This window comes from Talpa occidentalis, unplaced genomic scaffold, assembly GCF_014898055.3.
Source record: "Talpa occidentalis isolate TD23 unplaced genomic scaffold, MPIMG_talOcc4v2.1 talOcc4.9, whole genome shotgun sequence".
NCBI classification, from domain to species: Eukaryota; Metazoa; Chordata; class Mammalia; order Eulipotyphla; family Talpidae; genus Talpa; species Talpa occidentalis.
This window is the reverse complement of record NW_023605305.1, coordinates 38,854,889-38,882,787: the sequence shown is the minus strand read 5'-3', so window position 1 is coordinate 38,882,787 and position 27,899 is coordinate 38,854,889. Positions and strand designations below refer to the sequence as shown.

Below are 27,899 nucleotides of genomic sequence, written 5' to 3'. Positions count from 1 at the left end.
AGCGGGCTTTGTGTCGGACGAGAACGTGAGATGTGTGCTCACGACAGTCCGAGCACTTTGCGACGCCACTTGAAAAGAGCAATAAGGGGAGTTTGTAGAAGAAAGGTCGGTTTTCGAACATAGTGCGCACTGTATAGTGAGATATATAATTACAAATAAACAAGTCTACATCTGGAGGAAAAGATTTTCAAAGCTGAGCTCATTTTGGTTTGAAGCTTCGAGCAGTGCACATAGATCTAACGAGGAGAAAATCAGAAAAGTGATTCTTAGTGAATAAATTGTTTGGTGAAAGCTATTTTGGTAAATATCATCTTGTCAGTTAGTAATAACAATTAGAAATTTTCAACCCATGCATTTATTCATATTTTTTATTAGAACAATGGCAAAGCGTCCAACCACGAATGAGTCTCATGACACAAGTAGTAGTGAAGATGAGCTCCAGATAGACCTCTATACAGACATGTCAAACATGCACTAATCAGCCTGCAATGCATATTGGGGAGTGTTACAAAACTTATCATACTGTACAAAATTATAAACAATAAAATATTGGTTTTTTTGCAAATATACATTCCTCGATGTCACCCAATTCATATAAGTCCAATATCATTATAATACGTTACTTGGTTCCAAAATTATACTAAATAATATGAGGGTCTGTAAATGCACGTTTCTGCTGCAAAGTAGTGTCGAGTACCTGGTAGCCAATGTCCAGAATGGTTCGGAGTGCAAAGGGTTAAAAAGTTATTTCCATCTCTGGTTTTTGTTCCATCTCTTTTATTTGTTCATTTATTTCTAACATTTTATTAAGGAACATTTCAAGCATATCCTTAAGTAAACAGACCAGTGCATCTTACCATCACTCAGCTTCAACAGCAGTCAGCTCATGGCTGATTTGTTTCATCTGTATTCCATACACTCACTACTTGCTCAGATTATTTGAAGCAGGCCCAGACATCATATTGATCCATCCACAAATATTATTATCTCTAAAAGAAGAATTCTTTTTTAAAATCTTAACCACATATCAGTAGTAGATTTTTTTTAAAAAGTGAACAATTCCTATTTATTTCTAAAACTATGTTTGCTGCTTTTTGCTAGCTTTAATAGCAGATAGTTAAGGGCTATTTTTTATGTGACAAATTTTGTTTATTCTTCATAAATTATAAATGGATATGAATTTTTACATTATGGCTTTTGGTAATATATTAAAAAATTACTTGTTCTATTTTCTTTATTCACAATACCCATAGGCAAAACATTTCTCAGAGCTCCTCAAATGAATATTAATATTGCCACTTGGGGGAGGCTAGTGAGAAGAGCTATTCCTACAGTAAATCATTCTGGCACTTTTAGCCCTCAGGCTTCAGTGCCTGCTACGGTGCCAGTGGTTGATGTACGCATCCCTGAACTTACACCTCCAGCAAGGTATGTGTCTAAGATTTTTTTCAACATTGATTATATAAAATAGTTTATTGTGACATTTGTATATATTGATTACAGTGGATCTATTAAAAGCATCATTTTTTTCAAATAGTGTTTTGATAGTGCTTCTATTAAATTTAAATGATTTGCTTTCATTTTAAAGTTATTTAAAATACTTCTGATTACTGTTTTGGTGAATTACTTTATCTTCTATAAGTGATTCTACAGTAACCAAATTAGACTTTGATCTTGAACCTGAACCTCCTCCGGCCCCACCACGTGATTCTTCTCTTGGAGAAGTAGGTGAATCTGCTGAATTAAGAGATTTGGATACACCCGGACAGGCAAGTCATTTTAAACCTTGTAAATTCCTTGTCAATTGAGTTATCTGTAGAAGCATCATAATGTTTAAAGTGTACTTTTTAATTAATTAAAAATTACTTGTGCGATCTGTGTATTTGTTTCTTATGAATGAACTTTTCTTAACTAAATTTGACCAAGTTGACAGAAAATGATCAGCTTATTAGTGTTAGCATGCCTTTGTCATTAGCCTGTGATTTTCATGAACCGGTAGAGATAGAATAGACTTGTGAAGTTAGAATGTGCTTTGGTAAGAGTGCTTGATACCAGGTGACATATTGCCTAAAGCACTCTGTCTTCTCACTTGGTTAACATGAATTGTGAATATGAATTAGTGATAATAATTATGTACATGTTGTTCATGTTTTTAGATAAGTAATGTAAAATTAATAATCATAAGAATGAATAACCAATATTTGAATCCTTTTTCAATAATATTTATTTTGAATTGACATTTTTTCTTTATCAATTTTTTCTGAATGTTTCTGATTTAATGAGTATTCAACATTTAATATTTTACAGGATTCAGAAACTGCTTTTGACATTGAAAATGACAGAAATAGTTTACTTCCAAAGTCTCAGTCAGAATATGATTCTGATATTCCTCAATCAGGCCTAAAATATAGTGATATTCGAGAAATTGAGGATAAAAGGTAAAGAATATGTACACAACTTGGTATTTCATGTTTGGTCACATACGTTTGCCTTATTTTTAATTGAAATTACCGTTTTCAGATCTCAACAAATGTTTCAGTTCAATCTACAAGACTTCAGATGTTGTGCTGTCTTGGGTAGAGGACATTTCGGAAAGGTAATTTTTAAAATTTTCTGGGATACCTACAAAATCAATACAATTTATTTTACAAATTATTTATAATTAAATATTTTAATCTCATTTCAGGTGCTTTTGGCTGAGTATAAACACACAAATGAGATGTTTGCTATAAAAGCCTTAAAGAAAGGAGACATTGTTGCTCGAGATGAAGTAGACAGGTTAGTTTTTTAAGAATGAGTTTTTTTTAATTGTAATGTAATATAAAAATTGTATTTATTGCAATAGCAAAACTTTTCGTAGTAATATGCATAAGAAACTAAATGTATCTATACTTGACATAAGGTAGTTGTTAATTGAATATTGTTTTTCTTCCTAACCATTCCTTCTTAGCGCTATTTATGACAGTTTACTGGTTAGTGGATATCAAGGAGGGATGGCAGAATGTTTTAACTATTTCTATTAGTATTTTTATACTTGGAGATGTAAAGTGTTTATGTGGAATAGGAACTGTTTGTTTATGGTTAGGTGAGACTATTTCCTATTTCATCTAATGGAAGTAATAAAATGTTATTTATAGATGATCTGTAGTTAAATGGCTAATATAGTTTTTAAAATTCACTTATATCTGTTTTTCCCTTCATTTTTTAAAAAATGGGTTTTTTCCACCATACTGTAATATCTTACCTTCCTGGGTTAAATAAATGCAAATTGATGTGGATATGTCTTTATGTAGTTATTAAAATGTAAGTACTTTAGGAATAAACATCTTTATATAGTTATTAAAATGCAAATATTTTAGGAATAAATAATGTTGTAATTAGGTTGGAGAATATACTTTAAAAGGACTATCTTAAGTAGTGTGGTTAAATATGGAAATTATTGTGTAATAATGGCATGTTATCACAGAAGGCTTTCATTTGATATTTAAAAGTAGTATTTTTAAAAACCATTAGGATATATCACTTGACATTAATGGGAGACACCCCTTTATAATGCAAAGACTCTAGGACTATGAGTGGAAAGACTGACTTATCTGGCCCCAGGGCAACTCTTGACTTCACTGAGCCTCAGCTAGCCAACCAACATATTTTAAAAATATATTTTATGGTAATACTTGCCTTATGAAATTAAATTAAGTGCTATATAGATATACCTACCAAATTGCTACTTTTCATGTTTTTCCCAACATTTGTGAAGTTTACTGAAATAGAGTAAATCTTAAGATTGAGGATTTCCTTTATGTGAAAAATCCTTTCCTTTTGGATTTGCTTTTTTTTTTTAACCTCTATTTCTTATTTACTGATTCTCATACTCAATTGTATTAAAATATATACTTTCACCAGCCCTTACCTTCCTTTTGAATTGTCTTTGCATATATTTCTGTCAGCATAGTCTAAAACTTTATAAAAAATTACCGGAGGGCTTTTTGTTTCTGAATATGTACAAAGTTATTAAGAGTGTCAAATCACAGCTGCATCTAAAATGTGCCCATTTTAAATGAGCTTAAACAGTTTCATAATAGCTGCATTTACTGTTGGTATTTAACAGCTTTAGGTCATAATCCAGATGACAGCTTTTTATTAATATAGGATTAAATACCATGCTTCCTCTTCACAACAGGTAGTATGCTTTATTTAAATGTCTTCAAAATTTAATTTAATTTTTTCATCATTGCAATGTAATCTGGAACCCAAGTAAATACTTTTAAAGTGCTTTTAAAAGATTAACCCTTGTTTAAAGTGCAACCGCCCCCCCCACCCCCCAAAAAAAAGAGAGAAATGGGTCTACCTCCTTTTAACCACAGAATTTTAGTTTGGCATTTTGGAATCAACAACAACATAAGCAAGTTTTTAATTTCAAAAATAAATAATTTTAATGCTTTTATTAAACAAGTAGTCGTCAATTTTTGGTTCCAGTTTCAAAATCACATAAGTGCTTATTTTGTATTAGAAGCAAATATAATTATTTTGATTAGGTGCTAAAAGTAATTCTAAGTTTTATTTGTATAAAATTTCACCTCATTTTTCTCTAGTTTGAATTTTAAGTAAAATTGATTTGCTAACTATTTTCAGAGGAAGAGAGGTAAGTTTTGCTATTTTGGCAAAACTAGCATTTCCACAGTTAATTAGTTTGGCTGCTGTTCTTTGTAGTAGCTTGTAATAGTTCTTAGAGGAAAAAAATCTGTCACTGCTGTAGATTTAACATAGAAATTACATAATTCTCAAGGCATTTCCTGTGATGCATCGTATGAAATTCTCCACTCAACCTCTTTATTTTCTGGTCAGCCTTCTAAATTAAAATTTTATGCAGCATATCTTTACTTCAGTTTCATCTATTATAGGATAAAACATTTGAATACTGCAGCTTATGAATTATAAATACTATCCTTGGAATTACCTTGGTCACAAACTTTATATTTTTAAAGATACGCTCTAGTTTGCTAAATCTCTTACCACTTCCTGGTAAATTTTTAGACTTCACCCCTAATTCTGCTTTTTTTTAATTAATTGTAACCACTAGCTTATATGTGCTACTATGAGACTATCAATATGAACTCCACAGTTGTTGTGTCACTGATGATCATATATTTCAGTATTCATTGCTGTATTTATTTGAGGTTTTGTCAGTTCAGAACATAGTGTAAGTTTTAGATGTACGACTTTATTTTTCAACATCTATATAGACTACATTATGATCTCATTAGTATATTTCAGTTAATATTATTTTTTGTATCAAAGGATTGATGCCAAAATTAAGATATATTTTATGGTATTTCCTACTAGAGCTTAAAAAGTTTATTAATTTTGTAATATTTTCTCTTCCAGCCTGATGTGTGAAAAAAGAATTTTTGAAACTGTGAATAGTGTAAGGCATCCCTTTTTGGTGAACCTTTTTGCGTGTTTCCAAACCAAAGAGCATGTTTGCTTTGTAATGGAATATGCTGCCGGTGGGGACCTAATGATGCACATTCATACTGATGTCTTTTCTGAACCAAGAGCTGTGTGAGTATGCTTCAGAAATTTCTCAGTTTTTTTATTACTGATTTCTCTCTAGGAAGAACGAAAGCTCCTTGAATTTTTGATTTTTTTTCCCACGTGGAAGATAAGTCTCTGCAGGGAATATTAGAACTCTTAACCTTTTGTGATATGTAAATATTTCTGTTTATCTTACTGTCCATGTTAAAAATTTTTGGAGACCCTAAACCGAACTTGATAATTTAAATACATAGTTTATATTCCTTTCAATAAAATTTCTTTTTTCCTATTATATTTTCTCCTTATGGAATGCCATCCATAGAACAGTGACTAAAATACTAGCTATACTCAAAGTACATCATTAAGGGAATAAAGTATAGAAAACTGTATCATTTGTAGAAAATATTTTTATTTTCATTTTTAAGGATAATTTAAAAGAATATTAAGTAGTTGCTTACATATACTTATGATATCTTTTACTTATAAAAGAAAGTTGTGTCTGTATTGCCACCAATGAAAGGTACAAAAAATAGCCCCAATTCTAACAATAATCTTAATTTTATGCATTCTACAGGCTATGAAGACCGTTCCTCCCTTAATATTCCCAAAACAACTATCCAGTCCCATCAACCATTGCCAGTCCTCATCAAATAGATTTTCCCTATCACATTTTTTAAGTTTTTGTGATTTTTGCATTTGATATTATTTGGAGGTTTACTTATTAAACTGCATAAAAATAAACTGAACACTTGAGGTAAAATATATATATTTTCTCCAGTTGTTATCATTGTTTTATAACTCTCAAGTAGTTGGACTAGGATTCAACCCTAGGAAAGTGCTCTTAATAGATATATTCTACATGCTGGTATTTAGCAAATTGTTTATAACCCCAACAGTTTCCTTAAACTTCCAAATCTATTAACATTCAGCATCCAACTTGATTTTTCCCTTTGTATGGCTAATAAGTATTTTTTGTTTAATTTCTGAAGCTGTGCACCTGAATTTTCCTACTTTCCCTGACTCACCTCCCACTCGCTATGTTTATTACTCTTCTAGGCTTCTCCCTCTTACTCAACAGGGTACCCTGTTGCTAAAATACAGTGTGTCATTATTTTCATCTTTCCCTTCCAACATGCAACATCTAAGCTATTAGCAAGTTAAATCAGTCCTACCTCCAAAACATCAAATTATAAAGATCATAAATCAGTGTAGACTTTTATTGGGTTTATTCTTAAATTTTCAGTATCTGCCTACATTCTGATGAAATAGTAACCACACCTTTTATTTGATTGTCATCATAACCATTAGCGATATATAGAGTTTATCAATACTATTATACCCTCGTGTTTCAGATGAAAAAATAGGGAGTTGGATAGTGAAGCTTTTTATAAAGAAGGCAAAAGTCAGAAAGTGATAGATGGCTACTAGTAATTATTCCCTGAATATTTAAATATTAAAATCAGGATATCTAGACTGTGCCTCACCTTGTGCTGCCATGTTAATGTTTGTTTTCCTTTTGTTGTTACCTTTTTTCCTTTAAGAAAAAAGAACTGTTTGGGTTTTGCTGAGAATGTAAATTATATGCATGTGAAACAATTAAGTTCAGTGAAATATAAGAATGAAATGCTACATTTTACATCATATCTGAATTACCTACTTCTAATCCTTCAGCGCTCACCTCAAATGTCATTTCTTTGAGGATGTATTTTTTTTTATAATTTTATTTTTATATTCCCCATACAATTGCAACCGCCCCATTCTGACCCCAATCCCTCCCCTCCCGCCCCCACCCCTCAAAAAGTGTCTCTGGTTCATAGTTTTTTGTTGATTTTGATTTTCACTTTCTTAGAGTTATTCATTTTCCTGGTCCCTTATTTAAGTTTTCTAGATTCCTGCTATGAGTGAGACCATCCGGTATTTTTCTTTTTCTTTTTGGCTTATTTCACTGAGCATGATCCCTTCCAGCGCCATCCATGTTGCTGCAAATTGCATGTGTTTATCTTTTTGAATGCTGAGTAATATTCCATGGTATATATGTACCACATCTTCTTGATCCAGTCATCTATTTTTGGGCATTTGGGCTCTTTCCAAAGCTTAGCTATTGTAAACAGTGCTGCTATAAACATAGGGGTGCAGGTGCTCTTTGGAATTGATGTTTCTGTGTCCTTTGGGTAAATACCTAGGAGTGGAATTGCTGGAATATATGGAAGCTCTATGTTTAGTAGGTCAAGAAATCTCCACACAGCTCTCCATAGTGGTTGGACCAGTTTGCACTCCCACCAACAGTGCAGGAGAGTTCCTTTTTCTCCACAACCTCGCCAACATTTGTTGTTGCTAGTTTTTTTAATATGTGCCATTCTCACTGGTGTAAGATGGTATCTCATGGTAGTTTTGATTTGCATTTCCCTGATTACAAGTGATGTTGAACATTTGTTCATATGCCTGTTGGCCATTTGCATTTCCTCTTCAGAGAAGTTTCTTTTTAGCTCTTCTGCCCATTTTTTGACTGGATTATTTTCTTTGTTGTTGTTGAGTCTCATCAGCTCTTTGCAGATTTTGTGATCAGTCCTTTATCATTAGTGTTGGGTGCAAAAATGTTCTCCCAGTCAGTGGGGTTTCTCTTTGTTTTTGTTATTGTCTCTTTTGCGGTGCAGAAACTCTTTAATTTGATGTAGTCCCAGCTGTTTATCTTTGCCTTCACTATCACTGCTTTGGGTGATGTATCTGTAAAGATGACTTTGATGTGCAAATCACGTAGTGTTTCGCCTATATTTCCTTCTATATATTTTATGGTTTCAGGTCTTATGTCTAGTTCTTTAATCCATTTTGAGTTGATTTTTGTGTATGGTGTGAGGTAGCGGTCAAGCTTCATTCTTTTGCATGTAGCAACCCAGTTTTCCCAGCACCATTTATTGAACAAACTTTCTTTGCTCCAATATATAGTCTTTGCTCCTTTGTCAAAGATTAGTTGACCATAAATCTGTGGGTTTATTTCTGGATTTTCTATTCGATTCCATTGGTCTCTATGTCTGTTCTTGTTCCAATACCATGCAGTTTTGATGATTATGGCTTTGTAGTATAGTTTGAAGTCTGGGAGTGTGATGCCTCCATTCCCTTCTTTCTTTTTCAGGAGAGCTTTGGCAATTCGGGGTTTTTTGTGATTCCATATGAATTTCATCAATAATTGTTCTATTTCTTTGAAAAATGACATTGAAATTTTGATTGGAATAGCATTGAATCTGTATATTGCTTTTGGTAGGATGGCCATTATAATAATGTTTATTCCTCCAGTCCATGAGCAGGGGATGTCTTTCCATTTCTTTGTGTCTTCTTCTATTTCTTTTAACAGTGTTTATAGTTTTCTTTGTATAGGTCCTTTACCTCTTTTGTTGGATTTATTCCCAAATATTTAATTTTTTTTGTTTCAATAATAAAAGGGATGGTTTTTTTGATTTCTTCTTCTTCAGATTTATTGTTTGTGTATAGGAAGGCTACTGACTTTTGTGTGTTGATTTTGTATCCTGCCACTTTACTGAACTGATTGATGAGTTGAATTAGTTTTTCTGTGGAATTTTTGGGGTTCTCTATGTATATTATCATATCATCTGCAAATAGTGATAGTTTGACTTCTTCTTTTCCTATTTGGATTCCTTGGATTCTTTCTCTTGTCTTATTGCTCTGGCTAGGACTTCCAGTATTATATTGAAAAGCAGTGGTGACAGTGGGCATCCTTGTCTTGTTCCAGATCTTAATGGAAATGCTTTCAGCTTTTCACCATTGAGAATGATACTGGCGGTTGGCTTCTCATAGATGGCCTTTATGATGTTGAGGTATGTTCCTTGTATCCCAAGAATTTCAAGGGCTTTTATCATGAATGGGTGTTGCACTTTGTCGAAAGCTTTCTCAGCATCTATTGATATTATCATATGGTTTTTATATTTCTTTTTGTTGATGTGTTGGATAACGTTGATTGATTTTCGGATGTTGAACCATCCTTGTGTCCCTGGAATGAATCCTACTTGGTCGTGGTGAATTATCTTATGGATACATTGTTGGATTCTGATAGCTAAAATTTTGTTGAGGATTTTTGCATCAGTGTTCATTAGGGAGATTGGCCTGTAGTTTTCCTTTTTTGTGTTGTCCTTGTTCGGTTTTGGTATTAGTGTAATGTTGGCTTCATAGAACGTGTTTGGTATTGTCCCTTCCTTCTCAGTTTTTTGGAAGAGTTTGTGAAGGATAGGCACCAATTCATCTCTGAATGTTTGGTAGAATTCATTTGTAAATCCATCAGGTCCTGGGATTTTGTTTTTGAGGAGGTTTTTGATTACCATTTCAATTTCGCTAATTGTAATTGGTCTGTTTAGGTGTTCTATTTCTTCTTTATCTAGCTTTGGGTGATTGTAGAGTTGTAGGAATTTGTCCATCTCCTCTAGATTGTTGAACTTGTTTCCATACAACTTTTCATAGTAGTTACTGATTATTCTTTTGATTTCTGCTGTGTCCGTTGTGATTTCTCCTCTTTCATTTCTGATCCTGTTTATTTGTGCTTTCTCCCTTTTTTCCTTTGTGAGCCTGTCTAGGGTTTGTCTATTTTATTGATTTTTTCAAAGAACCAGCTCTTGGTTTCATTAATCTTTTGGATTGTTTTTTTAGTTTCAATTTCATTTATTTCTGCTTTGGTTTTTATTATTTCTTTTCTTCTACTGGTTTTGGGGTTTTTTTGTTGTTCTTTTTCTAGATCTTTGAGCTTCGAGATTAGGTTGATTCTTTGAGTTCTTTCTTGTTTCTTGATGTGAGCTTCTATTGCTATATATTTTCCTCTTATTACTGCTTTTGCTGCGTCCCATACATTTAGGATATTGGTGTCCTCCTTGTCATTCAATTCAAAGAATTTTTTAATTTCCTCTTTGATCTCCTCATTAGTCCAGTGGTCATCCAGTAGTGTGGTTTTTAGTCTCCATGAGGTAGGAAAGTTCCTTGCCTTCTTTTTATGGTTTATTTCTAGCTTGATGCCTTCATGGTCAGAAAAGATGGTTGGTATGATTTCAGTCTTGGTGTATCTGTTGATGTTTGTCTTGTGCCCCAGTATGTGATCGATCCTGGAGAATGATCCATGTGCGCTTGAGAAAAATGTGTACTCCGTTTTTTGGGGGTTTAGTGTTCTATAGATGTCTGTTAAGCCCAAATGCTCTAGGTCCTTATTTAGAGCTTTAGTTTCTTTACTTATTTTTTGTCTTGTTGATCTATCCATTGTTGATAGTGGTGTGTTGAAGTCTCCCACTACATATGTGTTTTCTCTGATGTCTGTTTTCAGAGATGACAACAGTTGTCTGATATATTTTGGTGCTTCTTCGTTTGGTGAGTATATGTTAATTAGTGTTATTTCTTCTTGAAGTATTGTCCCTTTGATCATAATGTAGTGACCGTTGGGATTCCGTTTTATTTTTTTGAGTTTGAAATCTGTTTTATCTGATATAAGTATAGCAGTTCCTGCTTTCTTTTTTGGTCCATTTGTTTGTAGGATTGTTTTCCATCCTTTAACTGAGTTTATTTTTATCTTTTGTAGCTAAATGTGTTTCCTGGAGACAGCAAAAGGTTGGGTTTTGTTTCTTAATCCAGGCTGCAACTCTGTGTCTTTTTATTGAAGAGTTTAGTCCATTTACATTTAGGGTTAATATTGATATGTTAGCATCTGTATTTGCCATTGTGTTTGTCTTTCCTTTGATTTTATTTATTCTTTTAATATCTTTTTTTTTTCCTTGCCTTCTTTTGTTGTTATTCATCCCTCTGAGGTTCTGGCTTTAGGATTCCTTGTAGTATTTTTTGGAGTGGGGGTTTATTGGTAATGAAGTTCCATAGTTTCTGTTTGTCTGGGAAGGTCCTTATTCTTTCTTCATAGGGGAAGGAAAGCTTTGCGGGATAGAGTATTCTTGGTTGACATCTTTTTTCTTGGAGTCTGTTGACTATGTCCTTCCACTCTCTCCTTGCCCATAGTGTTTCTTCAGAGAAGTCTGATGTCAGCCTGATTGGTTTTCCTTTGAATGTTATTTGTTTCTTCCCTCTTGTCAGCTTCATTATTTTTTCCTTGTCCTGGATTCTTGGGAGCTTCACTATTATGTGTCTTGCTGTATTTTTCCTTTTGTCATGGAAGTTTGGTGTTCTTCTTGCTTCTTGTGTATCAATTTTCAGCTCCTTCTTCACATTTGGGAAGTTCTCTTCAATTATCTCCTGGAATATTTTCTCTGTTCCTACATCTCTCTCCTCTCCTTCTGGTATTCCTATAACTCTTATATTTCCTTTCCTCATGGTGTCAGATAGTTCCCGAAGTCTTTCTTCGTTCTTTTTCCTTCGTACTTCTCTTTCCTTTTCTGTTTTGGTTCTTTTTATTTCTGTGTCTTCAAGAGAACTTATTCGTTCTTCCATTTCATCTATTCTGCTTTCATTGCTTTTCCCAGAATTCTTTATTTCTTCCATTAATTCTTTGATCTCCTGCATTTCTTTTACTTCCCTCTTTAGGGACTCAATTTCATTCTTCTGATCGTTGATTATTTTTCCCTTATCATTGTTTTCCTTTATGAGTTCTGTCATTTTTTTAATCATGGCAATTTTAAATTCTCTTTCTGGAAGGCTCAGAAGTTCTTCCATGTTACTGTCGTTGCAATCTGGGGGCTGGTTTTCTTTTTGTGGTGTGCTTCTTCCCTGAGGAGTTGCTATGTTGCGTGTGGTTCTTCTACTCCCTACTGTCTGTTTTCTAATTTGCCGTATGCGTTGGGACACTGTGTTGCTGGGACTTGCCGGCATCTTGGGTGAGCTTCTCTGCTCCCCTCTGGCTCCTCCGGGAGCCATCTGTCAGTTTCAAGCAGTCTTTACTGAAGAAAGGTCCCTGTTCTAAAATGCCGATGTGGGGACACACTCCCCTGTGCTCCTGGTCTGCCCCGGCGGTGGGTTCCCTCTCCCCCTCTGGGCTTGGACTGCAGGCCAGAGGTGTTCTGGTGTGGGCGAACTTCCCCAGCTCACCTCTGGCTCCTGAGGGAGCCTTCTGCAGGCAGTCTTTACTGAAGAAATGTCCCTGTTCTAAAATGGCGATGCGGGACACACTCCCTGCGTGTCCAGTCTCAGGCACACTCTTCTGCGCACCTGGTCTACCCCGGCTTTGGGTACTCGCTCCCCCTGTGGGCTCAGACTACTGGTCGGCAGGGGCCCGGCGTGGGCTAACTTCCCAGCTGGCCACTGGCTCCTCCAGGAGCCTCTGCTGGTTTCAAGTCGCTAGGTGGCGCCAGAGATCTCTCCTAGAGCCCTTGGGGAGCTGTTTTCTGTTTTTTTTTTTTTTTTTTTTTTCACCCCATGGGACAGGAAACAGAGCGGGAATGGTAGGGTAAACCTCAACGGCTTTGGGGTGCTGTGTCTGCCTTGTGCCCCACCGTCGTGGAGAACCCACGCCCCGAATTTTGTGCTCCGGATCTCATTTCCAAAGCCCTCAGGTCCAGGACGCGGGCTGTAGCCCAGTTCAGTGTCCACAGAATGGCGTCTTTTGCACCCCGCTCCCGTTCCTGGGCGCCTGGTTCCTGCTCACTCAGTGAGGGACTTTCACCTCAGTGAGGAGGGCCTGCGCGAGTCTCCCCGCAAGCCTAGGTCGCAGGCTCCGGGACCTGGGCAGCCGCGATCCCAATCAGTGTTTGCTTTTCAACTGCACTGCTTTTCCGCGCGATCCCGATCTGCGTTTGCTTTTCCAGCGCACCGCTTTTCCGTGCAAGCTTACCGGGCGGCCAGGGGCTGTGTGCTGGTCCTGGCCTCCTCCTGGGGGGCAGGGTCTCTGTTTAATGGCGCCTGGAGCTCACCTCCGCGCGAATCCTGCAGGGTTGTCCGCAGCTCCCGTTCACGGGGTGTGGTGGCTGCAATAGTTCCTTTCCACTCACAGTCCCGCTTGCTGCATAGTTTGTTCTTGTTGGTCCTTTTAGTTTGTTGTTTTCCTCCTCTCTGCAGGTCGGAGAGTGCCGACTCTGTGGGCGGGGGAGGGGAGCAGGGTTCTGCGCTTTCCTCCCTTCTAGTCCTCTTTTATGGCAACTTTCTTCTTCGGGTAGTTTGCTGGAGTTGTCTGTTTATCTTCCGTGTCCCAGTTCTCACTGGGACCTGCCGCTTTTCCTCCCTATTAACTTTTTTTAATGGGAGATTTTACTCACAGCGTCTCCTCTCCGCCATGTTGCTCTGCCCTCCTATCGAGGATGTATTTCTGATTACCTTATCTAAAATAGCATCATCAAATCAGGTCACTCTGTTTTGCACAGCATTTATTTTATTTTTTCCATAGTGCTTTATTTCTACCTGAAATCATCTTACCTTTATATTTTTTGTTTTTGTCTCCCCTCCTTAAAGGAGAAGAATAAGAACCATATCTATTCTATTACTGGAACTCCTGAAGGATAGCTGATACATACTAGGTGATCAGTGACTTTTTATTGAATAAGGTTATGGAATCAAAATTAGTTTGATTCCTAGTTGATGCTATTTTGTTGTGACTTTTTACAAATCAGTTATACTTTTGGAGAATGTCATTTTCAGCTTCTATATAATACTTATCTTAAAGGCTTGATTTCAAGATTAAATAAGCTGATAACAAAATCTCTCATAGTACCTGACTCTTGATAAATATTCATACTTTTTTACAATATTTGGTCACCCAAGTAAGTTTGCTAATAAATCATATGTATAAAGTAAACTTATGTTAAGTAATTATATAATAGTTAATATGTAGTCAAGTATTCTCCCAAATTGGCCATTTTTATAAAAATCAGTAAACACAGAACATAGTTACTTATTTAAATGTGTGTCTAAATCCATTCTAAAAATTTGAACATTCACCAAATTAACAAGAGTAACAGCTCTTGTTGGGAACTACTAGTAACTGTTATTGATGGGAATGGTGTTTAGGTGAGATTGATGAATGAAATATTGAGGTAACATTGGTGTTGTAAATTATTTAGAGGTATAGGATCTCTCCTTGGGTGTCGTTACCACACTTGCACCCACCACCAAACACCCATAGTCCATTGTGCTCCCTCCCACTTTGTTCTCTCCGCTACCCGCCTCCTGCTAATTTCAGCACTTGGGGCTACGGTTTTATAAAGAAAATATCTATATATTACTGGTGTAATGAAGAACTGATTTTCCTAAAGTGTATCCTTACAGGCTATTTTCTACTGAAGACAGAGCTGCAATTTTTAAATTCAGTTATTTATCACCTTAACTACTCCTTCAATAAACCTACCATACGTCAGCCATTATGCTAAGTATTTAGGATAAACACCAAAAAAGACAATTATGATCCAATCTTTCAAGAGTTAATATTCTAGCTAGGTTCAAGTATTCCTAAAATCTAAACCCATATGTTCAACTTCTAGACCTCTTTGCCTGTCCCAAAGCAGTGCAGTGTCAACATATCTAAAGTCAAACTCCATTTCTTTACCTTTTCATTACACTAGGAAACTGTAAGAGTCATCTTTTCCTTTTCTTTCATAGCTTTTCTCTCCCCTTCATTGTCTACAGCTGCTTGAGACTCATACTTCTTTTTCTTTAATTCCTCTAGAGTCATTTCTAATTTTTTTTTTGCCACTGTATGGATATTCTTATGATCTTTTGTCTATGCTATAGTAATAGCTTTATCTATTCTTCTTTCCCTCTAGATATCTACCTATTACTATACTAGTCTTCACACTACTATAAGAAAAATCTCTCTAACATAAATCTGGTCATTCTGCCCTGATTAAAATGCTTTGATTTTCTATTGCTAAGAGATTTCAGTATCCATGGTAAATTCAGGGGTCTTCACAATTTGAACGCGGGCTGTCTTTTTAACCTCATCTACTACTTCTTCACCATTCTATACTCAGCCACACCGAACTTGGTAGTAGTTGTTAAATATGTTATGTTTTTTATATTTCTCTTCATTTTCTTCTTAGGGGAATGCCCTTTGTTCCCCCCAATGAAAGTTCTACCTTACAGGTTATCTTTTGTTCTTCTGGCAAGTTATATTTCTCTTACAAAACCAGATCAAATGTTTACTATTAAGACATCAGTGATTGCACCACACAAAGTTAGTGACTTCATTTCTAAAGATTGTATTTTTTTCATTTTTTAACTGTACCCTCAGTATCATATACCCTTCCTGCATTTGCTCATAGGAAGGACTAAATAAATATCTGTGAAATTAGTCACCTATAGAATTCTGCTTTGAAGCATAAACGTATAAATTAGAATTCAAAAGAAGTGGAATTTATTAAATTTCTTTGATTTAATTCTTCAAACAGATTTTATGCTGCATGTGTAGTTCTTGGGTTGCAGTATTTACACGAACACAAAATTGTTTATAGGTAAGTGAAGTTTTGACCCTTTCTAATGGCTTACTTTGGTGTGAATTAGAATTAATTAGATAATGTGGAAGGACAATTTGTATTTACAGCGTCTTAATTTTCTCGTTACTATAAGTGACCACTAAAAATGTCCAACTTGAATTTTGAAAGATGTGGTTAACATAATAATGATATAATGAACCTCTTCATTCCTGATCATCTTTCCATTTTCAGGTTAAAATAGTCAAATTATAAAGTAGACTTTTATAACACATTTCACCAACAATTTTTATCTGTTCTACAGATGAAAACCAGAGACCAGTAGTACACAAAACGTGTCCACAGTAAGCTAAGTAGCTTGTGATAGAGTGTAAAACATCATCCTGCTTCCTTCATTAGTGCTATGTGTCATCTAAACAGTGTATTAGGTGACATAGTTGATTTATGTACTGGCACAAGGTTCTTATCAAATTGAGGACCAGTAACAATTAGTTATAGACCAGTGTACAAATGTACAGGTGATTCTTTGAATATCATTACTATAGACTAGATAAATTATGGGAAAGCTGATCAAAATTAGACAATACATTTTGACTTGTTCAGACTTCTAATAATATTTCCAATGTGAGGTTCTGTTTTACTCAGAGGATAAAATGTTTTCAACTACTTTATGATCTGTTAGTATAGGTGGACAACTTTCTCTTTATTTTGAATTACTCAGTAGGTTAAATTTGTCCCCCTGATACCTTATTTAGCTTGATGATTCTTTCTTATGGATTGTATATAGGCAAATTTCAAATTTAGTCTAAGTCAGATTATCACAAATAACAAGTTAATAAACCTGAGGTAAAGATACTTGAACTCCTTCTGTTCTTTAAAATATACATTTAAAGAGATAAAACATTATTTTTTCCAAATCATTCTTCCATTTCTCTATAATAGGGGAAAAAATTCAGAAAGTAAATTGTATAGCAACACGTTTGCTAAAATACAAAAAAATGACCATTTGTAATATAGTGTTTAAATCTCAAATCATAACTGGAAAAACTTGGTTTTTTAGTTAAGTATGGCTCCTGTTGAAGCAATTATTTTGCTACATCTATTGATTTTGTTGATTTTTTTTTTCATTTTACTTTTTTTTTTATCCTGAATAGGGATTTGAAATTGGATAACTTATTGCTAGATACAGAGGGCTTTGTGAAAATTGCTGATTTTGGTCTTTGCAAAGAAGGTAATTGGATATTTTAAAGTTCTTTTTCTAGATTACTGTTCTTTGTACCTTAGTAGTTTTCAAGTTTGTGAAAAGTAAAATAGATTAAAAATATGGATTGTTTACACAACCTGATTATCACATTAAGAATTTGTTCTGTAGATTTGAATATGATTGTTTTCAGAAATCATAATAGAAAATTAAGACTTTCTTTGTGTGTTTAATAATTTTATCATAACTCTTAAGGAAGCACCAGAATTTTCAGTCTGCTGGCACTGTACAGAATAAATTACATAGATCTAATAGACTTCTAGCTTTTTTAAATGTTTAATACCTTTAAATAGGAAAAATATATGCTTCTGTCTCAAGAATGCTTTCTGTGTATTGAAACAAAAACAAACTAGGGAAATTTGAACCAGAGGTAGCATAAGAAAATGTAAACAGCATGAGCATGGGCACCAGACAGATCACTCTAGGTATGAATCTTAACTCTGCTGTTTATTTACTGCGTGTCTTTGAAGGAGATAGTTTAAACATTATTGAGTCATTTTTCTCACTTGTAAAATAGAAATAATCCTTCCTGTTTCGGAGTATTAAGAGAATTGGAGATAATTATAAGACACAGTTCCTAAAATACAAGTAAAGAGGTATTTTTAAATTTACATTTAGTATATTGTATTATAACTAACATTGTCTGTCTCTTTCTTTACATTGGTAGCTTCTTATTTCTGAGTTTTGCTTCTATAGCACATAGTATAATGTTTGTCACATCTTAATCTAAGTAATTGAATGAATAAATGAATAAACTCTGTAAATTATTTGTTCACTGATTATCTACTGACCTAACTATTGAATCCAGTAGAAGTTTTTTCTCTTATTGAGCATCTCAGTATTTGACAGTGTTGATAATAAATGCTTTTGTTCCTCAGAGTCTGTCCTTGGCCCATTGTTCTTCACTGATAGTTTTTAACTATATGCTAATGATTCCTAAATACATTAATTTTTTTCTGACACACTCAACCATCTACCTTAATAGTCAATAACCACCTCAAAAGCTTTATGAATAAAAAAAGCCTCTTTTCCTCAGATAGCCTAGCTCATAGTTAATAGTGCCAGAGTGCTCTTAGCCTTCCAACTTGAAAATGTGGAATTCTATCCGGGCTCTGTTGTTTTTTCTACTTTCCACATCCACTTAATCATCAAATTGTGCTGACATCTACTTCTTTAATATTTCTTAAATCTTTCTTTTTCCTTCTGCCACTACTGCCAACCATCATCTATTTTGACAAGACTGCTTTAATAGCCTCTTAACCTCTACTATCTCTAGTCTTTTTCTCCTTTATATCAGTCTGCATGTAATTACTAAAATGTTAAAGAGGCCCACAAAAATACAAATCTTACCATGATATAACCCTGCTGTTATCCTTTAATGGGTAAAATATGATATACAGTGTCCTTCCTGATCGGCCTGCTTATTTCTCTAGCCAGATCGTTTGCTGTTGTCTGCCAAGTACATTCTGCTTTAGCAACGAAACTGCTTACAGGCTATGTCTCTTCACCACTGTCACCTATCTCAGCTCTACTTGCTAACATCCACTTATCCTTGAGGCTTAGCTTTGGTGTCACCTCCCCAGATAAATTACCTGAGACTTTTCTCCTGTCCCAGCTCTCAGGAGCTATTCTTCAATATGTTTTCATAATATCTTACTCTTACCATATCATCATAAGATTTTATTTATGTATATACACACATGTATCTGTTTCTTCTACTTAAGAACTCTCACTGTTGTGTTCCTACCACTTGGCATGGGTGCCTAGAATATAATAGGTACAGGTACTCAGAAATATGTTTTGAGTAACCATAGCATTTAAATGTGTTTTTCTGCATTATAAAAATATATAAAATAAATTATAATTGTAGTTAACAATTTCTGAGCACTTATTGTATGCCAAGAACTTTGCCAAATTGGTTACATATATGATCTCCTTTGATTTGTAACAATCTTAGGAGGTAAATAGTACTATTAACTCTGTCATACGGATGAGGAAACTATGCTTTGAGATTTGGCACGTTTCCCAAAGTCTCACAGCCAACCCAATGGCAAAGCTGGAATTTAAACCCAGATCTTTATGACTCCAAAGCCTCATGCTAACTACTTCATAAACTTTTACCAATTTGAAGTCCTAATAACTAGTTTGACTACTTTCAGTGTACTTTTAAAAAAGTATCAGAGAGCAAGAAACTTTTATCAAATGAATGACATACCAGTATTATTGTAATTGACATATACATTGTACTAATATGTCACAGATTTTGTCATTATTATAGACAAAAGAAGACAAAAAAGAGTAGTTGTATACCAAAAGTGTTACATGTAATATGCTTTAGTTGTGAAGAATGCAGAATAAAAAAAATTTTTTTAAAGATTTATTTATGCATATAAGAACTGAGATATAGGCCAGAGGAGGGAGGAGGGAGTTGAGTGGACTCACCAGAGACAGAGTGGGGAACGGAACAGACAGACTGACTGAAATACACTGCTGAGGGGAGCAGTGGGCAAGTCAGGAGAGGTCTGCTGTGCTTTGTAGGTAGCTCTCTGGGCCCAGGGATCGAACTCATGCTGCAGAGGCAGCGGATAGCTTCATAGTGCTGTACTTAAACCCTTGTGCCACCAGGGAGACCCTACATAATAAAAGTGAAGAAAAATTAGTTCTCTTTCTTTGTTAACTTACTTTTTTCTAATCCTGGCAAGGGTATTTAAAAGACTTACACAGAACGTATGTAAATATTATCACAATTTTTTTAAAGATAATTTATTGAAGAAGAAAAGCCAGTATGATAATGTTCAGAAATTTTGCAAAAAAAATAAAAATCCTCCACCCTAAAGTATTTTGCCTTAGTCCTAAACTTAGAAATTCATTTGAAATTTTCAGTTATTATAAATACATAAATATTTATATTTAGAATTGAGAACATTTATTTCAGATTCACCCATAAGATGGCATTCATAATGAATTTTAACTTTAAAATGCATTGAAGCATATTAAATTTGTAGAATTATGAGGAAAATGTATTTGGAAACTTGTTAAAATATTAATATAATAGCTCTATACTATATGACACAATCAACTTATTTTCTTTAGAAGTCTTTGTTTTGTGTTCTTCAGTTTGGTCACATCACAAAATGTGCAGTTTGCCAAATTTCTTTCTGTGTTAACAAATACTCAAATTTACTTTTTTCAGGAATGGGATATGGAGATAGAACAAGCACATTTTGTGGCACTCCTGAATTTCTTGCCCCAGAAGTATTAACAGAAACATCCTATACAAGGGCTGTAGACTGGTGGGGCCTTGGTGTACTTATATATGAAATGCTTGTTGGTGAGGTAAGCAATAAGAAATAGGTGACAGAGAAGAGAGAGGAAGGATGATTGAAAAACCAAAGCATGTCATATTCAAAAAACCACTTAATATGTCCTTCATAAGTAGAAATTGTTTTAAATAATTATAATGATTACCTATAGGTCTGTTACTTTTACTGTCTTTTTTTTTTAGATTCTTGCATTTTCTGCAGAATGCATTACCAGTGCTTTGAAAGTAGCTCCTTGTATTTCAGTAATGCTGTGGTTATGAGTTTAAGACATAATTATTTATGTCTTATTTATTTTTTCATAGGGAATAGAATAGCAGGAAGACTAACGAAAAGAATGTACTTTATATGTATCACGAAAAGTCAAAAGTACAGCAAAGTTGAAAATATTAACCATTTTTTCCCTGTTTTCTTTAGATTAACTTAAAATAAATTTCTGGAGATAACTTAGATAACAATTTCATACACAGAAATCGTTACTACTTAGGAAAAAGTAAATCATAGCAAATAAAGTAGTAATATTTTATTGTTTTTTAATGTATTTATTTACATGTGAAATTTAATTAAGCTACCAAAAATTATATTCTTACTTAAAATTTACTCTCTATAGAAGTGATATGTGAAAACTGTGAGTTTATTGCAGAATACTACACAATTAAGAACCAGCTAATTCTACTTTCTCTTATTCTAAATGACTGGAAGACTTGACAGTGAACAGATGAGGAAACTCCTGTTTGTGTGTGTGTGTGTGTGTGTGCATACTTTTTTTTTAAGGAGCTTATAATTGATAGAGCTCTTAATTATCTAGGCGATAAAAGATAATGGATCTGGCTGTTCTCCTGGATTGCTCTTTGCTGTCTTATTTCTCTTTAGTACCTCAAGAGAATAGTTGGGAAAAAGAACTAAAATTAAAACTTATCAATATACTTCATAATTTCATAGCATTGGTGGTGCAGTGTAAGCAACAACTATTTTTTAGTTTTGCCTAAAATTTATGTCACATTTCTCATTATGAGTGATTGAAATCTCAATCAGATTGAGATTTTCAAATTTGTGTTTGAAATTTATAATTGTACAAGTTTTGAGGATTAGTAAGGCTTCAGGCATAAACTAACATACCAGGACCCCTTTTCCATGCAGCAAAAAGAAGTGCAAGTATCAGGGAAATTAAAGGACATTATATGATATGACCAAATTTGTTGTAAAGATCTGTGAAGTAAATTTACAGACTAATTTAGTATGAGTATATGGTACACCCTCTAGGCTATTGACATCTATTGTGGTTTCCTGTAGTCCTCTTTTATTGTTTTGGTGGGGTTTTTGTCTTCTTATTGCTTGGTTGTACTTTGGAGCTTGGTAGGATTTTATTGTATTGCAACTCATTTTACTTACTCAGAGATATTTCTTCTAGTCTCCCTTTCCTGGCGATGATGAAGAGGAGGTATTTGACAGTATTGTAAATGATGAAGTAAGATATCCAAGGTTCTTATCTACAGAAGCCATTTCCATAATGAGAAGGGTAAGAATTAATGGTTTTTAAACTACTTACATTTTTTACGTTGAATGATATGTTCCAGTAGAACATTAGAAATTGTTTTTTCCGCTTCATAGATGTTGCGTAGTTTAGATAAGCACATCCCCAAAAAACATCTAGATATTTGCAGGTTATAAGATGAAGTTGCTAGTTTAAATTGTTTTTGCTTTATGTTGTTAGCTATTGAGAAGAAATCCTGAGCGGCGTCTTGGAGCTGGTGAGAAAGATGCAGAAGATGTAAAAAAGCATCCATTTTTCCGGGTAAGTATGAAAGTTTAAAATTTTTTATGGAACTATAGCAATAAGAAGTAGGGAACTAAACTGGCCATTTTATATTTTACAATCCAGCTAGTTGATTGGAGTGCTCTGATGGATAAAAAAGTCAAGCCGCCTTTTGTACCTACCATTAGAGGACGGGAAGATGTTAGTAATTTTGATGATGAATTTACCTCAGAAGCACCTATTCTGACTCCACCTCGAGAACCAAGGATACTTTCAGAAGAGGAGCAAGAAATGTTCAGAGATTTTGACTACATTGCTGATTGGTGTTAAATTCCTAGATACTGTGAAACAAAGCAGACTGACTCACAAGAAGACCTCTTAAAAATAGCAACCCTTCATTTGCTCTCTGTGCCACCAATAGCTTCTGAGTTTTTTTAAACACATGAAGATTTGTTTAAATACTCTTCTAATACCTTCTTGAAAAGTGGTTTCTCAATGTATTTTCAACATAAATCTGAGCACTGGAAACAGTTTCATGGAGTTTAAGCTGAATGAACATTGGCCATGAAATCTATCACAAATGAATACTTTTGAATCAAAGTTAAAAAAAAAAAAACCAAAACACTCTTCTACAGTCCCTCGTTTTGCTATATGTCTGCTTTCAATGAAAGGAAGATTATTAATCGGTTAACTTCACTTAGCTATATTTTACAAAAAGAAAACAAAAGGGCTTGGGATGCTATAACTATTTACACATAATATGATTCTGTTTGAACAAGGCAAATGTTCTTATTTTTTTAAAGAAATTACTGTAATGTCAAAAAAAATTAGTAGTAGATTATGCACATTTTGGGGGCCTTTTTTAAATGAAATGAATTGATGTTTTATAATTTTTCTATATTTATTAGAAAATTTTGATTGCCTTATCTTTACTAACCATGTAACAGAGCCTTATAGCTTTCCAACAGAGCTACTTGCCAAACAATTTTTTGTTTATTAAACTATGCCGAAACTATGCCGAGACAAACAGGAACTACTAACATCAGCATTTACTTAAAATTTTAAGAGTAAGGACTTCTGATGAACCTGAACCAAGACACTATGTCATGTGTATGCATTCCCAAAGTCTAGACATTCAGTGTGTTCAGTTGTATCTTCTTCCAAAATCAGTGAACTGATCATTCTTTTTTGATACTCATTGTATATTTATCAATCTAGTTCATCTTGTTCTTGTGTCTACTGTAGAAGGAAGCTATATCTTTTTTAAAACATAGGGATTATCATTGTATACATGCTGTGAACATGTATATGTGCAAGTTGTAATGTATTCTATGTTGTAGGTTTATTATTTAATTTCACCACTTTATCACTTTTGTACAGTGGCCAAGCAGACACCTCAAACTCCAGCATATATGTTAAAGTGCATTTGTACATTTTGGGCCACTGGATCCAGATTTTATATTGGCAGTTACTAAGGGCAAAAGCAATATATTGTAACAGAATGTATAAATATTTTTGATAAAACAGTCTATATTTTATAAAAATTATTATAACACTAAAGCTGTACCTCAAAAGACTCAAAAATAATTTGATCAAGTACTTTTTACAGAGGATCCATTTGTGGCTTTTTTTAATGCTCTTATAGGAAAGTCTTTTTGCAAACCATGACTTTTCCACATGCCTGGAGTTTTGTTTTTTGTTTCTTTTCTTTTTTTGGTTTTTCTCCCCCACCAGTCTATGATTTCATTATTTTTCCTTATTTCAATAACAACATCTTTCATTCTATGTTTTGCATGTTAGGGTATCATACCTCAGGAATAGCAAGTTGTTAGCTAACCATACACAATTAACCATTTAATCAAAGTGATATCATGTCATGAAAATTATTCAAGTTTAAATTCTATAAGGAACATGAAAGCATATGAATTTAGAGTTGAGCTAAAAATAGGTATGTCAGCCTTGCCACAGTATGTTGGCATGTTCTCCTTGTACTCTGAGAATAATCATAATTATTCAGAGATATTTTATGCATTCTTTTCAAATTGATTATTATCCAAGATCCTCGGGGAGAAAATCTTAAACAATGTATTGTTTAAAATTATTCTAAAACACCAGTTAACTTCATTAGTAAAGGACAGTAGAGAATCATAGCGTAATTATATGGCTTTAATTTAAACAGTGTTAACAAAATATTAAAAAAGAACTCTAAATACTTTTGAGGTACAGTCTGCTCACCTTTTCTGGTTCTCAAATACGCAGAGAGAACAATGTCTAAAATAGACTTTTAGCTTTGAAAATTGACATAGCATTTTGTAACTACACAGTGTACAGAAACTTTTTTTCTTAAATAGAAGTCAATCACTAAAAAAATTAGAGGGCAGGCTATATTCACACAATTAAGCTGAAGAAAGCACTAATTTTTTTTCTGTAGTCTTAAATATATATATATATATATTTTAGTCAGATTAAAAATTTTTAAACTATAGAGTGTAAATATATTTTGCTATTACTGTATGTGTAAGTGACTGCTAAAGCACTTTGTAAGGAAATTAGAATATTTTAGAATGGTACACTATGCATTCAAATGAAATGTGCCTTTATGTCATTCTAAGAAAAAAAGTGTTTTTGCAGTCATAAATTACCACAAATGCACAAATTAAAGTTTAAATAGATTGTAATTTGTAACTTTGGTTTTAAGTATTATTTCCTTTTGGAAACCCCTTATTGGTCAAAATATAAGTTGGCTTTATTTTAATCAAGATCTCAAAGGCTAACTTTAGTTAGCCTTCTTGTGTGTACTTTCTGTCCTGGGGAAGGGCTTAATCATGAAAATTTTGAGCAAAGTGTCTACTTCACTGGTAATAGTGGAGAATATTTGCGCTCTAATCATAAGGTTTGTAGCATCTTTCATTCAGTGGGTGTTTATGGAATATAATCTGTATGCTTGACACTAAGGATTGAAAGGTGGGGTGTAAAAGCATCAAAGTGTTCATTAATGAAGACATTAGTGCTAAAATTTGAGCACCAGTATTATATGTACTTTTCTCTTGTTTGAGGTTCAGTTATTTTATTTCAGGACCTGGTATTTCAGAAAATAGGTAAATGAAAACATTACTATCCATTTTGTGGTCATCTTATTTAAAAATGGCAAGTAAAATATTTTAGAAACATAAAATGATTCATGCTATCTCCATATGGTAAATTGAGGTGATAGTGGAAATTGCCTTTAGATGTTGACTAGGAGAAAGCTACATTATAGATCCAAGTCTAACAAAAATTTTACAGGTGCTACTGATCTTTGCAAAGCAAGTGAAGATGAGTATGAGAAATACAAAAAGGCAAAGCCATTCCATGGATCATAATCTTAATTTAGAATGCTTATTTACTTGCTAACTGTCTTTTGAGGTCTAGTGTTCTCTGAGATAATTGCCTTATATGTACATAGATATATAAATATGTGTATTTGTAAGCATATGTATATAAACTTATAAATAACCATCTAAGTGTCAGAAATCTTGCATAATTTCCACTTTTGTTCTAGTAATTAGAAGCTCTAGGACTTCCAATAACACATGAATTTGAGGCATTACTAATCTCATTAAAGGTAAGAGTGGTCTCTAACAATTCATCATCCAAGAGTTAAGATGGGACTATGTAGAGGTTGGAACTGGAATCTGAGTCCACCGAGTAGACCAGAGGAGTAGAAGGTTGGAGAGGATAAAAGAATGGCAGGGAAATGGTTTTGGAAATGCACCACCAAGATGAAGTGGGATTGCCAAGAATGGATTCCTGTATCAACACTACTATGGAGATAATAAGCCTTGCAATAGCAATAGAATTTATATTCTGTGCTAAAATTCTCTAGTTTGCAAGTCTAGTTTGCAACTCTACCAACCAGAGAATCAAATATTCTCTGAACGAAAGTTTCTCCAGGATGAGAACATAGAGCTCCTACAGAGTAAAACGTTATACACTGGCAAACATCACCCAGTTTATGAGACAGCAAGCCCCCTTCAGTGAGAGCCAACAGAAACCGTGAATTTAGATATCCTCTCCAAAAGAGATTTCATGTATTAGAATTCTCAAATACAAAACAGATAATAGCTATGTATAAAATGTAAATATATATCTAATATTACTAAAATAGACATAGAAGAAATTTTAAAGAAATTATCAATCTTTTTAATTTTGTTATCTTTAATATATTACAATGCTATACATGATTTAGCAGAATAGTTTCACAATTTATCAGAGGTATATTATGACACCAGCACCCCCATCAAAGCGTCCATAGTCCTTTTCCCTGGGCTGTTGAGCCCCTTTCCAACTTCTTCCCACCTAACCTCTCCCTCTTAACAACTTTAATTCTGCAGTCATACTTCTAGGATTTGTTTTGGTTTACTCTCTCCTTCCTTCTGCTGGCTTTTGGATTCATTTGTTCTTTTTCTAGTTCCTTAAGCTGTAGTGTTAGATTATTTACTTTGGGTGATTTTTTTTATTTTATGATGAGGGCCAATATTCCTATATTCTTCCCTCTTAGTACAGCTTTTGTTCCATCCCATAGATTCTGGTAGGTCATGTTTTCATTTTCCTTTGTTTCCAGGTAAATTTTAATTTCTTCTTTGAAGAAATTTCTTTATTAATCCAATTGTTCAGTTTCCTGCTTTCTTTTTGATTGCAGGTTTAATACCATTGTAATCAGAGAAGATACTTGATATGATTTCAGCCTTCATGTATATTTTGACACTTGTGACCAAGCAAATGGTCCGTCCTATAAGACATTCCATGTGCACTTAATAAGAATGTGCTCAGAGGTATTTTTTTGAGTGTAGTGCCCCATTAATGTCCAGTAGGTCCATCTGGTCTACTTCCTCATTTAAGGCTAATGTTTCCTTGTTGATTTTCTGTTTAGTTGATCTGTCCATTGTTGAAAGTGGAGTGTTGAAGCCCCTCGCCACTGTTGTGTTGCAGCCAATGCCTGCTTTTAGATTTCGTTAATTGTTGCCATATGTATTTTGGTGCTCCTTCATTTGGTTCATAAGATTTAACAAGTGTTATATCTTCATGAATGTGTTGATCCCTTAATCATTAGGTAATATCCATCCCTGTCTCTTGTTATCTTTTTTGCTGGAAGTTTATTTTATCTAAGTTTGGCTGTCCCTTCCCCTCTTTGGGGTCACATGTGCTTGTAGGATTGTTTTCCATCCACTTGTTTTGATCCAGTGTTTTCTTTGGAGCTAAGATGGGTCTTCTAGAGGCAACAGAAAGTTTGGTTTTGGTTTCAGATCCAGCCACCCTTTCTTCTCTTGCAGGTTCAGTCCATTTACATTTAGAATGCCATTGTGTTTTTCAGTTCTGGTTCTATTTCCTTGTTTAATTTTTTGTGGATTTTCTTCACTTTGATTTAGATAGGAGTGCTCCTTTCAACATTTCTTAGAGATCATCCCCAGCCTAGCTGTAAGTATGTGGAGGAGGTAAGCCCAGCATCTTCATTCTGTCACCATCTTGCTCTCTTTAGGAAACATTTTAAAATCCCAAAATGAAAAATAACAAATGTGAAACTTGGGGAGGTTAACAACAGATTAGGCAGCTAAAGAGAGAACTGTAAAATGTGAAGAGATGTCTGAAAAAATCAATACCAAAACAAAGAAATAAGGAAATGGAATATATGCAAATAAGGT

General features: G+C 34.1%; 1 protein-coding gene across 1 annotated transcript in view; it reads left to right on the top strand.

Annotated features, from left to right (window-relative positions):
* PKN2 (protein kinase N2) overlaps positions 1-26,352 on the top strand; it is a 111,766-nt gene extending 85,414 nt beyond the window's left edge. Inside the window, exons 11-22 of the mRNA XM_037500669.2 lie at positions 1,254-1,428; positions 1,643-1,769; positions 2,308-2,438; positions 2,521-2,596; positions 2,687-2,778; positions 5,386-5,562; positions 15,840-15,902; positions 17,036-17,112; positions 20,336-20,478; positions 21,874-21,981; positions 22,177-22,257; positions 22,345-26,352. Coding sequence (XP_037356566.2) covers positions 1,254-1,428; positions 1,643-1,769; positions 2,308-2,438; positions 2,521-2,596; positions 2,687-2,778; positions 5,386-5,562; positions 15,840-15,902; positions 17,036-17,112; positions 20,336-20,478; positions 21,874-21,981; positions 22,177-22,257; positions 22,345-22,548 — 1,454 coding nt within the window. The 3' untranslated portion in view covers positions 22,549-26,352. The remainder of the gene's footprint in view (positions 1-1,253; positions 1,429-1,642; positions 1,770-2,307; positions 2,439-2,520; positions 2,597-2,686; positions 2,779-5,385; positions 5,563-15,839; positions 15,903-17,035; positions 17,113-20,335; positions 20,479-21,873; positions 21,982-22,176; positions 22,258-22,344) is intronic.
* Positions 26,353-27,899: the final 1,547 nt, after the last annotated feature.